The 16,157-nt window shown below is 52.8% G+C and overlaps 1 protein-coding gene across 1 annotated transcript in view; it reads right to left on the bottom strand.

Annotated features, from left to right (window-relative positions):
• The window catches only part of DUOX1 (dual oxidase 1), a 32,213-nt gene that overhangs the window by 14,360 nt on the left and 1,696 nt on the right, over nucleotides 1-16,157 (bottom strand). The window contains exons 2-20 of the mRNA XM_053928293.1: nucleotides 15,836-15,926; nucleotides 13,100-13,183; nucleotides 12,738-12,902; nucleotides 11,761-11,948; nucleotides 11,375-11,576; nucleotides 11,084-11,250; nucleotides 10,631-10,691; nucleotides 10,392-10,488; nucleotides 9,392-9,482; nucleotides 8,249-8,351; nucleotides 7,819-7,991; nucleotides 6,507-6,682; nucleotides 6,180-6,298; nucleotides 5,422-5,559; nucleotides 4,642-4,755; nucleotides 3,700-3,899; nucleotides 2,897-3,082; nucleotides 591-816; nucleotides 228-321 (exon numbers count right to left, since the gene is read on the bottom strand). Of these exons, the coding sequence (XP_053784268.1) occupies nucleotides 228-321; nucleotides 591-816; nucleotides 2,897-3,082; nucleotides 3,700-3,899; nucleotides 4,642-4,755; nucleotides 5,422-5,559; nucleotides 6,180-6,298; nucleotides 6,507-6,682; nucleotides 7,819-7,991; nucleotides 8,249-8,351; nucleotides 9,392-9,482; nucleotides 10,392-10,488; nucleotides 10,631-10,691; nucleotides 11,084-11,250; nucleotides 11,375-11,576; nucleotides 11,761-11,948; nucleotides 12,738-12,902; nucleotides 13,100-13,183; nucleotides 15,836-15,893 (2,642 nt within the window). The 5' untranslated portion in view covers nucleotides 15,894-15,926. The remainder of the gene's footprint in view (nucleotides 1-227; nucleotides 322-590; nucleotides 817-2,896; nucleotides 3,083-3,699; nucleotides 3,900-4,641; nucleotides 4,756-5,421; nucleotides 5,560-6,179; nucleotides 6,299-6,506; nucleotides 6,683-7,818; nucleotides 7,992-8,248; nucleotides 8,352-9,391; nucleotides 9,483-10,391; nucleotides 10,489-10,630; nucleotides 10,692-11,083; nucleotides 11,251-11,374; nucleotides 11,577-11,760; nucleotides 11,949-12,737; nucleotides 12,903-13,099; nucleotides 13,184-15,835; nucleotides 15,927-16,157) is intronic.

Genomic DNA, 16,157 nt, shown 5'->3' with positions numbered 1-16,157 from the left:
TAGACACAGGGCCCACCAGCCATCCCACCAGGCCTTCAAAGCCCACATGGAAAGACCCTGGCTGACCAGATCCTAAGTTCCTTCTTAATGACAACAGCCTCTGGCTATGTGGGTAAGAAGGAGGAGGCCCCTGCTCTTCACCCTCCTGCTTCCTCCTTCCTGTCCCACCTCTTTACCCTATCAGTCCCTGCTCTGGCCCACTCTCCTGGCTGTCCCATTGGACCAACCTCAGCATCCTGATGAACTCGTCCTTGGAAATCAGACCATTCCCATCAAAGTCGTACATGCGGAACATGAGGCGAGACTTCTCCTCAGGAGAGCCTGGGAGAAGGAGGACCCTATGAGAGGTCCAGTCCACCTGCCTAAACCCCAGGCTGGCCAGAAGGGGACATACACTAGGGTGACCCACTGCTGGACACAGCTAGGGGTCGTTCTGCCTCCTGCCCTACCTGGGTACTCCAAGATGTCTGCCATGGCTGGACACCTGGCTCCAGGGCTTCCCCATCTCCAACAGGTCAGCTAGACTCCTACCTCAGTCTCCAGCCCTGTCCATCTTCTCCCATCTGGACAATCACTCCCTCCTGCACTACCTTTCATGAAGACCACCAGGATGTCCAGGAACTCCCGAAAGGACAGGTAGCCGTTGCCATCTTTATCCGCCAGAGAGAACATGGACTCCACAAACATGTCCTGAGGCTTGAGGCCCAGGGACTCAGCAAACTCAGCCCTGCTCAGCTCACATGTCAGAGCCTCTCGCACCTTCTGTGACGAGTCAAGGGGCAGGGTCCCGGCGTCCGCCTGGTTGATGTCCAGCACCTGCACTTGGGCAGCAGCAGAGGGAGGGAGAGAAGGAGACAAGGATTCCTTGACTTAAAAGCCAGCTGAAGCTTGTAGAAGCCACCTTTTAAGGTGTCTGCCCAGCACTACCCCATAAGAACTACCCCATAAACTCTGCAGGGGATCCCTGTGGCCATTTATTCCACAGACCCTGGCCCTGTGCAATAGCCGACTCCACCAGGGATGCACAACTGAACCAAGCAAGGGACCTGGAATTGGGACTGAGAGGTCCGAGGTCTGTCTTGACCTGAGCACAAGAAAACTCAGAAGCTGTGGACCACCCTGTTCCTCCAAGTGCTCAGAGACACAGACATAGAGACAGACATAGAGCAAAGCAGAGGCACGGAGAAAAAGGAGGCAGCCTGAGAGAGGTGTGGCCTTGCTTGCTTATAGCTTTCCCTTTGCTGGTCCTTTCCAGGCCAGGTCACAGTCCTCCCTTTGAAATTCCTGAGTCACTGCTGTAACCTTAGGGTCAGCTGACCCTTCATCAACGCTAGCTTGAGCAGGTTGCTCTTACATCCACAGTTTTGACTAAGAAAAAGCCTCAGCTGGGTTGAGAAAAAGTTGGGTTCGGGAAGGGGCATTCTCATCATGGGCCATCTTCAGCCCACCCAAGGGGCTGTCCCAGCATAAGGAGGCAGTGAGGGAAGCAAGCAGGCTGCGAACCATAGCACCTGTTGTGCTATGTCACCCGGAAGTCCCTACTTCAAGTCTGGCTGTGGTTTCATGAAGTAAACCTTGTTACTTGAAACAAGGTGCTTTAGTGGAAAGCACCTGGAGGCAAGAGACCCAGGTCCATGTCCCAACTGTGCCACTGTTTCACTGTGTGGCCTCAGGCAAGTCTCTTCAGTGGTCTGGCATTCATTTCCTCACCCGCCCTACTTATCTCACAGGGTAATGGTGAGAAGCAGCAAGAGAGGTTGTAAGAAAAACATTTGAAAGCTGAAAGCACTGTGCAGATAGAAAGGGTTGGCAACTACCCTCAGGAAATGGTAGCACACCCTCACCTCCCAGCAGAGAGAGTCTTCTTCCAGAGCCCTGGCTGATCCTGAACCGAGTGGAGGTGCCCAGGTCCCGTCTGGGCCCTGGCAATGAGTCACCCCAGTTGGAGGACCCTCCATTCTAGTATACATTCAAGTTCAACTTGTTTGAGGAGTAAATGAAGTAGTCATGTGCACACAGCAAATGATCACTAGATGGTAACTTCCCTCATGCCTCCTCTCCCCAGCTAGCCAACCCGCTCCTTCTCCTCAAACACTGATTTTTGCCCTTCTACCAGGCACCTCTGCTCAGTCCTTTCTGCTCCTTTCTTCTGAGCCAACCTGTTCCAACTTAGAGTACATGCCAGATCTCACCGCCACCATGACTTCACACCTGCCCAAAGCCTCACTCGCCTTTCTGGACTCCCAGACCACTTCTTTCCTTGGTCACGTTTATAGCTGTCTTTCTTTGCCAGTCATTTTCCTTTCTGTGCACATCCCATCTTCCCAGTGGGATGATAAACTCCTTCGGTGGGTGCCCATGCTGTTTTATGGTGTATCTCCCAAGCATCTCCTCTCCAGCATCCTGCTCCCAGACTCAAACCCTCGCAGTTCTCTTCCGATCTCACTTCCCTCTTTCAGTAGCTCTCAGAAGTCTGCAAGGTGGGCACTGACACCCCCTGGAGGCCTCTGGCAGCTGCACTCCACTAAGGAGGGGTGATTAAGGGTTCTCACTGCCCAACATTGCCTGTCTTGCCCTACGTTTCTGCAGCCTCTCAGGGAGGGCAGAGAGCTGGGCAGCCCTGAGGAGAGAGACTGACACACACACACACACACACATAAGCCCCTTCCTAGGGAATGTGTCTCTGGAGTCTCACAGGTGGGGGTAGGATTGGGATGGGGGCAGAAGCATCTCCTTACAGTAAGGTCAGGTGACTTGGCCAAAATCACAGGAGAGTTGATTCTTAGCTGTGATCTCAGGGTTTCTGACTTCCCTGGGAGTCACCGCATGGCCTTGCCAAGGTAAGGGCACCACCACAGGCAGACGCACAAGGACGGATCTGATCCCACATACACACCTGTGAGAAAAGGTGCCTGAAAAAGGTTTCCAGGAGGTGGCTCCGCTGCTCGCGTGTCACAGCTGCCCTCATCAGCTCCTGCTCCCGCAGCTCCCACTCCTGGAAGCTCAGCCCACTCTCCTTCAGAGCCACCCGGAGGTTTTCCACGAGGGCCTGCCGCTCCTCCTCTAGGTTAAACAGCAGCACCTACGGAGGCAGCAGAAGGGAGAGCAACCATTCATCAAGGCTTCTTGGGTCCAGGAGCTTTACATGAATTTTGTTGGGGGGCCACTAGAAAGACACCCCTTGCAAAAAAGATACTGTTATTTCCTGGGCTCAGTGGGGTTAAGTGGTTTTCTTATAAGTGCAGAGGTAGCATTCAAAGTCACATACATATATAAAGCCATTCTTCTCTCTCTAGTCCATACTGGAGAAGGGGAAAGCAGGGGGGACAGAGGATTGAAGACCTAGTGAGCCAGTCAGAGCTGAAGATGAGCCTTTGATTGAGCTCCCCTCCAAACATCTTTAATGAATCACTACAGCCTGAAATCAGAGGACAGGGAGGAGCTCCCAGCTGCTTCCAAGGAATCCCAACTAGGACCTGCCACAGTGTCCTTAAAAAGGGAAGGGGCAGTCTGTGTCTGCAAGAGGAATAGTGGGCTGTGGAAATCATGGAGCAGGACAAATGCGCTCCAGTTTCTGTCTCTATGCAGTGCTACAGCCAGTAACTAGAAGCCAGAAACCCTGTCTGGCCCAGTGCTCCTTTCCCCCTACTTGGCTGGCTGTGGCTGTGGACAAGGAGCCAGGGGTCAACTGGGCCATACCAGGTCATACTCCTTGGGGATCTTGAGCAGCAGGGTGCGGCATCTGCGGTTGTTGGACAGGATGAGGTTGATCTGCTGCAGAGGCCTCAGCTGGATGATACGGAGTAGAGAGAGCCTGCCGTCCATGATGTGGATCTGCCCAGGCTGCAGGTGCACCAGCACAGGCCGGCAGGGCTCCTTGTGGCCCTGCCATTCCAACGCTGGGGAGAGACGGAGCTGGGTCAGCCGGGGCCCTCTGGGCCTGACCTGCCCAAAGCACATCCAAAGGAAGGCCAGCTGAGAACTGGAGTTAGAGCAAGGCCTCCTCACCTCCTTGCCTCTTCTTGGCTATTGAGGGTCATCCCATCCCTGACAGTCCTGTTGTGCCTCTAGCCCATGAGAAGAATAACTACCGTTTCCTGAGTGGTTATGATATGCTCAACACTGTATCAAGTACTTTGCATGAATGAGTTCATTTAATCCTCATAAATCTGTGATGTGCTATTGCTATTCCTATTTTACACATAAGGAAAAATAAGCTTAGAGAAATTTAAAAGTCTGCCTGAGGCCCAACTGGTAGAACCAAGATTCCAATCCTCAGTCTGACTCTAGACCTTCATTAATTACTTCTCTGTTGCCTGGAATTCCAGTGTGAAATGCACAAAGCAGCAGTTTTGGGGGATTTGTGAGTCACAGTGACTTTGCAAAATGCAGTCCCAGGCCTGTGACTCCTCTGCATGAGTCTATCACATTTTCCATATTTGGGGCCATTGGGAGGAGCTATGGAGGTGGGAGGGTTCTAGGTCCAACTTCAACCCAATGCCCCTGTGGCTCTTCCTCCCGCCCTGGCTGCCAGGAAGCCTAGAAAAGGAGGCCTTTTCCTGAGGCTGCTGAGGCGGAGTCAGAGCTTGCCACCTTGACTTGTGTCCTCTCTACAACCCCCCTGGCCAGCCCCAGGCTTACCTTCCACGCCCTCTGCAAACCTCTCAGACTTGATGCTCTGGCGGTCCTGGCTCTGGAGCCTCTTGAAATTTCTCCTCCGGAGCCGGGCGACAATCCAGGCAACAAGCAGGCTCACTGGGAGGGCAGAGCAGTAGGATGCTCAGAGGAAGGCAGAGGTCTGGGGAGGTCAGTGGCTCCTCTGCCAGACTCCGTTTCTTGGCAAGACCCTGCTTTCCCCAAGTCCTAGTCCTGTCCATCCTCCAATTGTGAAGCTCCCTTCGGGGAGTGGGGAGGTGCTTTGCATCCCATGGGGAACTTTGAGTAGCACCTCAGATGCCTGTGTAGCCTCCTCCCCTGCTTCGAGCACTCGGGTCCCTTCCCAGCCAGAGACTGGACCCACTCTGCCTGGCTGCTGGTCAACCCAGACACAGCCATGCCAAAGACTAAATTGGAATGAAGCCTTTGGCCCAGCAACTACATCCCAGCCTTGGTTCTCCAGCAGGGATTTGCCTATGAGAGTTTGCCAGGCCCAGGCTCTTTCAGATAGCTGTGGATCGTGAATTCCCTGTGGTGCCTGACCAATCTGAGCCCTGAGGGGACCCCAGGAGAAGAGGGGGGGCAAATTCTCCCTGGTGCCAACTTATGTGCAGGTCAGACACTTCTCATGCCCCCTCCTGCTCTGATGTTTTCATCCTCTGTCCAGAGGAATAGTACTCTGCATGGTTGGCTGCCACAGATGGAACCAACCCCACCCCTCAGCTTGCATCTCTCACCCAACCCCACCCTGCCCATCACTTTTACCCAGGGGGAAGCAGCAGAGGGTCCCGATGGTGACCCCAAAGCCAAATCCACTGCCCTTGAAATAGTCCCTCATGATGGGGGGAACACAGGCTGGCAGGCCCTCAATGCTGAGTTGTCCTGGCTGTGGGCAGGGATCTCCTGGGGAAACAGAGAAAGCTGGAGTCCTGAGGAGTTGGGGTGCTGAGCCAATGCTGGGCAAGGCTCAGGCACAGGATCACTGAGGAGGTTAGGGTAGCAAAAGCAGGGGGCTGGAAAGTGGCTCTGGGTCAGAGGGGAGGGGGCTGCTTACCCCTGCCATTGTCCCTGTCATTGTACCGAGAATGTGGCATTTGCCTACTTGAGTAACAAGTGAGGTCTAAAATGAACCTCAGCTACACACACACACACACACACACACACACACACACACAAAACCCTTCCCTCATCACTGCTGTTGTGTTGGGATTTCCTCACTACACTCAGCCCTCCTAATGCTCCCCCCTCGCCCAGCCCCATCCCGGCAGAATGTGAGTCTCCATACCAGATGTCTCTGAGTCTCAGCCTTGCCCTCACTTGGGCCGCTCCTGGAGTTGTGCAGAGGGAAACCCACACAGCTGTGTGTGGCAACCTTGGTGCCCAGATCCAAAGTTCCCACAACAGAACCACAGCCCACTCCCCTCCTTGGAGTCCGCTGTCCAGCTTCACTGAACCACACCCTCAGCTGAGGAGGAAAGAGATGCCAGACCCCAAACCCCTGCAAGTACCCCCTGGCCACTCACCTGCATGCCAGAAAAAGACACTGGGCTGCAGGGAGCTGGGGTCCACCTTTGTGACAGCCACCAGCACGTCCCATAAGGAAGTGTTTCTGATCTCTGCAATCTCTTCCTCAGAGAACAGCCTGGGGGTGGGCGAAGGTGGGTAGTTCTCAGAGTGGGAGAGGGATGCAGGCCCCAGGCCCAGGGACCCAGATGAGGAAGGAGACCCAGATGGGCTGGGGAGGGGGCGGGACCAGCTGGAAATCAAGAGCCCACAGGGGCTGTCTACAAGCAGAGGGCCTGAGCCTGGGCCAAGGTGCAGTCTGAGGTGGGGGCCCAGGCAGGCCTTACCCATTCCTGGTGTTCTCAAACCAGTAACGGTCACCATCCCGCAGCCGCACAAACTGGTCAAGGACAATGGTGCTGAAGAGGGGTCCGGGGTTCCCATGGCTCTCCAGGAGCCCCCCAGGGAGCAGCTCCAGCAGGGACAGGTCCTGGTTGTATAGGGCAGCGGTGGCCTTTAGCACCTGGGGCCAAGAAGGGATAGGAGTGAGTATAAAGACCTGGAACCCACCCTCAGTCAAAGAGGTGGCTCCCAGGGATCAGCCTCAGGGATGATAATGAAAATGATAAGTGACAGTAACAATAACTCACTTATTATGCCCCAGGCACTGCTGAGTGCTTTACATAAGTTAACTCATTGTGGGAATCCTCTCACAGATTCAGCTGCCTATTTTATAAAGTCAGAATAAAACAGGCAGCCAGTCTCCTATGTAACTTATTCTTGAACAGGTATAAAAGTTGAAGGACCAAAATCAGTGATGTTGAATGGTAGAATGATGTGTTAGAAGAGGTTTCTATTCTTGAAATCTAAAAACATATGTTTAAAAAAATCAAATCTCCACATATATATTGCCTTTTAAAGACAGTCTTTAACAGTAGATGAGCAGCATATTCTACTTGATCTTTACTTTAGCTCTTCTCTTCACAATGTAAATACGCACTTGACCAGCTTAATTGAAGGCACAATTGAAATTAAGGCACAATTGCAATTAAAGATTTGCCACTATGGGTATACCTGGTAATTCCTATCTTTATACTGATTCTATACAGTTTACAAGCCCCACACACATATCCCTTCCTTGTCAGCCTTTCAATTCTCCACTTTCCAGCGACTGTATAAAATAGTAAGGGCAAAGGCAACAAAATTGTCATACAACTGTAGAAACACTGTTGTGCCAAGACGGTAAGGCAGCTAACACTGGTCTGTTGGCTGGCAGGCAATGCCACTCACCCAGGGTGCAGGGCTGACTCCCCAAAGGCAGCTTGAATAGCAGCGCACGCAAGTATGGCTTGTTCCCGAGTCAAGGGCCTTCTACATGACTCAGGGAATTGTTGGGAAGAGTAAATACGATAACGCCTATTAAGCGCTTGCCATGCAACAGAGGCTGGATCTGCACAGTCACAGAGTCTAAAGCCAAATCCTGCCGGTCTGCTAACCTCCATCCTGGTGTGTGATCCCGGGAAAAGCAACCTGGGTGGGCCCTGCACTTTCACCAGGTGCTTGTCTCTGGTGCCTGGGTCTCACTGCCCCTCTTCTGTGTCTCAAGCCAGTTTGCCCTGATGCTCCCACCCTGCCCTCTGGGTCCCGGCCCCTCCTCACAGTGCCATCACTCTGGGAGAGTGCAGGGTTGATGTCCTGCCATCTGGTGATGGGAGGCAGGCCCAGCGCTGCCCTGGCCTTGTTGTAAGAGGGCAGACCCAGGTCCCGGCCCCGCTGCAGGCAGCTGGCCAAGTAGTCTGTGCGGGAAAACTTCAGCGGCCCGGGCCAGAAATCTGTGAATGCGATAGTAGAAAGTCTGTGGAAGCTCAACCATACCCGAACTCCTCCAGCCATGTCCCAGGCCCAACCAGCCTAGGGGGACTTGAGCCATACAGAGGGAGCTACGGCAGTCAGGTCAGAAGCTCTCTCAGCAGTGAGAGAGTGCCGGCTCCCAGCCCTGGTAGCCCTCCCTGCCTAGCTGTGGAACTCCAAATGAACCTTTTCCCAGGGGCCAGGGGTATACAGCCTATAGGGTCAGTCTCAGCCTCACCTCGCACATCCTCAACCACCACATGGTCCTCTCGCTCCGCAATCTGGGAGGCCATGCCCAGTAGCAGTGCATCTACATCTTCGGCTCTTTGTAGGTTTGGGTGCTATAGGGGTGAGGGGAGGGGTGTGGCTAATGGGGCCAGAGGTTGGGCAGCCAAGCTCCCTCCACCCCGTAGTCCCCCACCCAGTCCTGCTGTTCACTCCCAGACTGGTGGGTCATTCCTCTCCCACAGGTTGATTCCTCACTCAGGGTGAGTGATGTCCCCATTCAAAGCCCATGCTGTTGGGATATAGGTCTCCTTAAGCACAAGAAACAAAAACTTTATTTCTTCTATTTTAGGAGACTTGAGAATATGGTTGACAAAGACACTAGAAGGTCCAGGCCTTGGTCCTTGTTCTGTTTACTAACCAGCTGTGTGATTATGGGAAAGTCATAAGGCCTCTCTGAACCCAGTGTCCTCTCCTTACTAAAAAGGTCATTAGAGACTAATAAAATGGTAAAATAAAATTAATGAAATAATAGAAAGGGATTAGGAGAACACTGAGGTCTCTTTCAACTCAGGGCCATGACTCTGAACCTATGCCTTCCTCTTCTCTCTTTTCCTCCCTCCTCCCTTGCTCTCTTAGGAAGACTCTACACCAAAAAATCTGAGTTCACTTTAAGTTAATGATCAATGCTCTTGACCCACACTGACCGGGTTTGGATGGACAGACTGTCCCTGGTAATCTCTCAGAATCCCTCCTTCCTCCTTGCCCCCAACCCACAAAAATACATTCAGATGCTGCCCTGGGTGTGTCTAATTAGGAAGTTTCCTTGGGGGCTGGGATGGTGGCGTACTCCAAGGCCTACAGAGCTGTTAAGGGAAGAAAAACCTAGGAGGAAGCAATGAATGTACAGCCACACTTAGCAGGTCCCACTGCCTCTCACACAGCCCTGAGGTGAGAGTAGAGGGTTGACTTTTGACCACGTACAGCTCCCTGGTCATCTCAGACACTGGTAGGGGAGATGCCTCCTCCACCCCAGCCCATCCCAGCTGGCTGCCCACTGCCCACCTGCACCACACACCCTAATTTGCATACACACATGCACATAAGCACATATAACACACATATACCCACCCACATATATGTCCCCAGCCCTGACCTTTCGGCTCCAGTAGCTGTTACAGACTCGGAGAGCTCTGGAGTCACTTGAGTTCTGATTGATGATCTCCTGAAAGTGGCAGCTGGAATTTCTGAAATGCAAGGAGTAGGGGAGTGCTGACTGAGACCCCAGGGTCCTAATGTCAGGCATCAGCTCTGGTCTTCAGGGCTGTGTGGCTAGGGGCCAGACCTTGCTTCCCTGAGTTGTATGCAGTCAAGGTAGGCCCTGAACAATCTGATTTGGGGGTGGTGCCTCATCCTACATCAGACCAAACATCAAAAAATATGCCCATAGAGCTTGTATGTGCTCTCTTGTGTGTTCTCTCTCCATGTATACACATACATTTTGAAAGAATTTTTAGTTGTTCTTTTGAAATTACTTGTCTATGAATAACTCAATTGCTACGATTCCTTGGCCATCACCGGGCACATCAGAAATTGTTCCAGGGTAAGAAAATCCAATCTATGAATTGTTTTAAAGTATAATGCTATTGTAAAAGGTACCCTGACATGTTTTGCTTTGTATACATTTACTTAAATGTATATTTTTAGTTTAAAGCTCCTTTTTATTATTTTGGAGCCAGTATTTTCTTCAGCTCTCACACATTTTTATTATAATTACCCCAAAAGGTTTATAAGTGCCAGGTCCTGTGTTTACAGCTAAAAATGCCCCCAGGGCAGTGTCAAGACCTGAACTTCAGACCAACAGGCTTTGTGACTCACCCGCTGAGCCTCAATCAGCCTGTCTTAAACTGGGGGATTAATATCCACACCAGTTGCAGGAAAACCGACATAAAAACCACAATGATATGTCTTTTTAAACAATTGTTTTTATTCTTCCCCTCCACATTCACTGTTCCCTGGGGGAATGGGCATGACTTCAGATTGATAATCCTGTTATCAAAGGTTCCTGAGGGCAATTTTCTCAATTGACAACACTCCCCCACCCCCATCCCCACTGCCCCTAGCATTTCCCAACACACACTTGAACCCTCCCTCACCTCATGTAGACGCCAGGGGGCACCATGGTGGAGAAGAACTGTTCAGAGGCCACCAGGAACTCTGGAGAGATGCTGGGGTCCAGGAAAGGGCGGTACCCTGCTCCGCAGGAGTAATAGGAGAAATAAGCTCCACCCCCACCCCCCATCCTCCCAGAACATGCACCGACCTGTCTTTCCTTTCCCACTATGGATCCTAACCACCATCTTCCCTCAGCCCCGGTGCCCCCCAGTGCCCTCACCTGTATATTCGGGGGGTGTTTGCTGCAGGAAGCTGGGCAGCCACTCATACACAGCAATGTTCTGAGGGTCAAGAAAGAGGAAAGGGAAGGCCAGCGCTCCAGCTGCCAGGCCAGGGGGGATGTGAGCCCAAGGAAGCCTGAAGTGGGAGAGGATGACTAGGCAGGGGCAGTCGTGGGAAAGGCCACTCCAATAGGAGAGATGCTGAGGCCGTCCCCTCAAGGAACAGGGGATTTCAGGGGGTGGGTGCAGCTCAATTTCTTGCAGAAGTGACCCTTTGTCTCCTTATCATTTCAGGGTCTATTCCTGCACTTTAGCTCTCTGGGGAGGGGTGGACTCCCAGAAAGGGGTGTTTCTGGGTGGGGGATGTCCAAGGATGGAGGGCTCTGCAGGGAAGCAGAGTGTCCTGTGGACCAGGATATGGGGTTGGGGGAGGGGTGGGCAGTGCCACTGACCTGGTAAGTGGCGATGACCCTCTTGCGCGCCTGCTGGAACAGCTCCTCGTCGCCCCAGTGCGGGTGCTCCCCAGCCAGCTTCTGTGCGATCAGATTGTGGTAGCGGAACCAGAGCAGGCCCAGCGCCTGCACGAAGGGCTCGCGGTTCCCTCGCTCTGCCCCGAAGGCTGCATTCAACGTGGGGACGCAGGGGAGGACAGGAGCGGCTGTGTGACCCAGGGGAGCGCCGCCTCGCAGACCCCGGTCTGTCCTCCAACCCGCCCGCGCCCCTGCCGGGCCCCGCGGCCTCACCGTACAGTCCCTGGGGCCCGCTCTGTCCCGTGGCGGGCGCGGGCGCCGTCCACATGAGCAGGGGTGCCTGCGCATCCCGGGGGAAGGCGGGGTCGGGGCCGGACGCCAGCTGTCCCCCGGAGAAGCTCCGCAGCGCGTCGCTCCAGGAGTGCGAGGAGCCGTAGATGGCGCTGCCGTCCAGCCAGCCCGTCACCTGGTTGACCTGTGAGGGCATGGGACAGGTGAGCCGGGGTCGGGTAGTAGAGGCGGGTAAGGGAGGGCCAGGGCCAGGCGGGTGTCTGCGGGTGGGGGGTGGGCGCCTCTCTCCACCGACGCCAGCAGACCCGGAGCCCAGAGCCCCACCTGCCTGGGATCCAGCGCCTGCCCCGCCGCCTGCCTAGTCTCACCAGGTCCCGGGGGTTGCTGGGGCTCTGTCCGGTCTTGGGGTCCCAGCGGCTCCTCTGGAAGGGCAGCACCACGTCCCCGCGCCGTTTTGGGTCGAACACGGGGTCTCCGGGCGGGACGCGGATGTTGAGGAACTCGACAGGGCAGCCGGGTCTCTCTATGCTCACCAGGTCCGAGAGCACGTGGTAGCCTGCCACAATTGGGGAGGGCGTGCTAGGGCCAGCTAAGGCCACTCTCCTTTCTTCCCCAGGTATTTAGTGTCTCCATCCCCAGCCCCAAGCTTCGAAAGACTCAACAGCCATTATGGGCAAGTCCCAGCCTTGACCTTGCCCGTAGCTTCCCAATACTTTGTTACATCCTGGTCCAAACTGTTTTCATTGCCAGTTTGGCCTTCTCCTTGGTAACTGGGTGGTGCCCAGTGAGTGTGCCTAGGCATTCAGGCTGGCAGCATGGGCTCCAACAAGCTGCTGGGAGCAGCCTGCCCAGAGCAGCTGCCAGCTTCAGTGGCATGGTGGACACTGGGAAGCAAGTGTGGGCACCTGAATTGCCTGCAGGATCCTGTCATTCCTGCTGGAAGCCAACAGACCAGTCATTGGAGTCAGAGGGTCCTAGCACCCCCATTTTGACACCCCTCCAGGCCTCCAACCAAGCTTAAGAACCCTGCCCTTTGCCTGTCCTAGGAGCCACAGAGGCAAAGTTAGAACAGCATCCCACCGAGTCCCTACCAGATTATTTTCATGCTCCTGCTTCTACCCCTGGCCCCATCAGCAGCTCAGCCTGGGGCACATTTATACCTCCTCCAATCAGATTTTTTCCTTTGCTCCCACCCCTACCTCACCCCATCATCTGCCCCTCCATCTCTCTCCTGTCTTTCTGACCCTCCAGCACGTCTCTCCCTCACTCCCTGAGTCCCCCCTCAGATATAAAGGTGACTAGCTGACCCCATTGGCCTCCCTCCACTGCAGGTTGAGGCCCTTACCGAAGAAGACCCCCAGCACTGTGCGGTTTCGCAGGGAGGCCTGCCCTGCAGGGCCCCTCATGGCAGTGTTGCTGAGCTCTCGGGGGTTGGGCAAGTAGGGTTCTCCCAAGGGCTGGTACACACCGTCTGCATAGGTGGCTGGGACCAGGCGCTGCAGCTGATATCCTGGGATGGGAGGGGTAGGGACAAGGACCAGTCCTTAGGGGGGGATCCTTGACCTCCTCTTCCCAGGCTTCCTCCATACCACCAATCATAAAACCTTAGGAATCAATTAGCGTTTGCTGGTGCCTGCCAGCCCTTGGCCCTTAGCAGTGGGTACCATCCTGACCATGGGGCTCTGTATCCACTTGGTTCTCACCTACCTTTGCTGCCCCATCTGTGCTCCATGAGGTTGTTGTACCACCCATCAAATCGCTGTACCTCCCACGAAATGGGGTTCTGAGCTCCTGTGTGAGAATGGAGGAAGGGGTGGCTGGGCAAGTCGGTATAAGAGGGGATGGGTAGGCCTGTAGGATATGCATCCTGTGAGCCTGGTAGTTGGATCAGCAGAGAGTGGGTACCCAGCACAAATGTGGGAAGTAGGGTACAGAGGGACATAATCAGAGCAAAGTGATGTCCAGATTCAAGACCAATCTTTAAGTTGTTGGGGGGGGGGGCGGAGCTATAGCAGGGAGCACTAAGGATTGTAGCTAGGTAGCCAGATGCAGTGTCCTGACAAATGGCCTCAGAGAGGAAAAGGAAGCAGAAGAAGGGTGGCAAAGGGGAAGGGGATGCAGGAGACTTCCATTGCCCTCACACCTCAGCTCCCCTGGGGACACAGCAGGATAGAAGCCATTCCAAGCTTTAAGACATCATATGGAGCAAGAGTCAGCCACTCCCCAAAAGCAAGCCACTCTTTCACCCAGGAAGGATGCGTGATTCTGTGATCCATCTCTAGGCAGGGGCAGTATGGAGAAGGGCTTAGCCCTCTCCTGCTGAGCAGAGCCCAGGGAAAGGATGTGGGCCACGGGATTGTGGCTTTGGTCTTTTTCTGTTTCTTGGGTGGGATCAGGGACTGACAGTCATATGGATAACCCGACCCCTTCCCCTCTTTAGGGGCATCATGTCCCCCATATAATTCTTCCTCTTGACCTTGACTTCAAAAAACCTAGGACTTGGGAGGGAACACTTAACTGTTGAGGGGAAAACTCAGGCATTGGTGGCAGAGGAAAGGATCCAAAATCAGAAATATAGCAGGGGTCCTTCCGCTTAGTAGATCAGATGACCAACCAGATTTCTTTCCCCAAACTAGGAGGCTACAGGGTTGAACCTCCCTCTCTCCTCACTTCAGAGAACACAGCAGAGAAGAGGACTTCCACCAGCCAGAGAGAGACCCATTCCTCTGTTGTCTCCCCCCTTAGATGAAGGACAGGATCTCAGAATGACCCTCCTGCCCCGTACTCAACACACACACACACACACACAAGTTCGTCAGAGAGGGAAAATGACTCAGGCCCTGATATTTGAGCAAAGAATTGAGGGAAGCAGAATAAATGACCCCAAAATATGTCACTTTGACATGTGGATTATTTTGAGCGGAAGGCAATCAAGACAAAGTAGACTCAAGAAAAAAAAACTACCTTTCCTTTAACCACCTAAAAAAAATTAGATAGGCGGCCTGGCTCAGAAAGATGGCTAATACTAGAGATAACTTTTTATCTGTATGGCAGGGCAAACATCTAACCAAACATCTGCTCTTTTCATTGTCCTGTGAATTTCCCTCCTCCTCTTTGAAGCCCCAGGCCCCAATCCCATTCCTCAGTTTAGGGTCAGCCTCAACTACCCCATTGCCCTTAGGTCTCCTGTTTTCATGGTGCTCTCACATGCATGAAATTCAATTTGTTTTTCTCCTGTTAATCTGTCTTATGTGAATTTAATTATTAGATCAGCCAAAGAACCTAGAAGAGAAGAAGGGAAAAATTCCCCACCCCTACAGAACCCAACTAAGGATCTAGACTTGGGGAAGAAATAGGGCAGCCACATACATGTGATCTCTGAAATAAGATGAACTGGCCCTGACTGATGTGGCTCAGTGGGTTGGGCATAGTCCCGCAAAGTGAAAGGTTGCTGGTTCAATTCCCAGTCAGGGCACATGCCTGGGTTGTGAGACCATCCCAGTTGGGACGTGCACCCTGAGAGAAAACAAATCATGTTTCTCTCTTAAATTGATGTTTTTCTTCCTCTCTTTCTCCCTCCATTCTCCTCTTTCTAAAAATGGGTAAATAAAGTTTAAAGAATAAAATAAAACAAAACAAGATGAACTTGTGGAAGAACAAAGGGTGGAGGCTATAGAGGAGGGATGGGAGAGAATGCCTATTGAGAATAAGAGGCAAGAGAATAGGCAAATCTAAGGCCAAAGCATAGGGACAGCTGGAAGGAATGAGAATGAGAGCAGCTTTGGCAAGAGAGAAGCTGCAGGGGCTGCCTCACCATCCCATCCCTTGAGCCAGGACAGATTATTTCACAGATTTTCTTTGCTCCCTGTTCTTGCATCTCCTTGATGATCAGGGACTTGCTCTTTGTAAGCAAACTTGTGGTACCTTAAGTCCATTTCCCTCCTCAGAGACTCAGACTACAGGGAATGGCCTCAGATTCTAGTAAGAGACTGTCCAAAGCTGAAGGTAACAAGATGAAAGTCTTGTGGATTGAATTTTTTTTTAAGTCATATTGTTTTGAAACATTGGTGACTTCCCTCTGGAAAGTGAGTTTTCAGTCCAATATGACCCCAAGATCCTTTATTTTCTTATGTGTCTAATCAATCTTTTCTTATTTGGGGTCAGGGGTCCTTATTTTAGGAAGAGAGAAAATAGGGGAGAGATGAAAGGACCCCAGACTATAAGTAATGGAATAGGAGGTGCTGATTTGGGGAAACATTTTATTACATTACCCATCCATCTAGTCGGCAAGCTAGAAATGAACACCTAACTGTGTGCAGGCTACTGTCCTACCTAGGGAGCAAAGGTAGAAATGAATGTGATACAGCTTCTGTCCTTGGGAAAGCCCAGAAGACGCTGGGTTCCTCTGCTCCTGGCCATAGCTCTCCCCCAATCTGTACTCACCTGTAACCATCCATGGCCCAACCAGGAGAGTCCATGCCAGAGCCAGGCAGAAGCCCATGATGAATATGGAGAATACCTTAACACGGAGACCCTAAAAAAGACAGAGCACAGAGAGAATGAGCCCCAGCAGTGGAGGAAAGTCAGGCCAGGGCCTCTGAATCAAGGTCCCTGTGAATCAAGGCATGGGCCAAGGGGTAGCAAAGAGCAGGAGACTCCCTCCCTCCCAAGAATCTTCCAGTTATTCAACAAGTACTTAATGAACTCTCACTATGTAGTGGACGCTGACCTAGGCACTGGAGATTAAGTGATGAACAAAGCAAAT

This window comes from Desmodus rotundus, chromosome 7 (assembly GCF_022682495.2).
Source record: "Desmodus rotundus isolate HL8 chromosome 7, HLdesRot8A.1, whole genome shotgun sequence".
In the NCBI taxonomy this organism is placed as follows: domain Eukaryota; kingdom Metazoa; phylum Chordata; class Mammalia; order Chiroptera; family Phyllostomidae; genus Desmodus; species Desmodus rotundus.
Note: the sequence above shows the minus strand (reverse complement) of the source record. Positions and strands in the feature narration are given on the sequence as shown.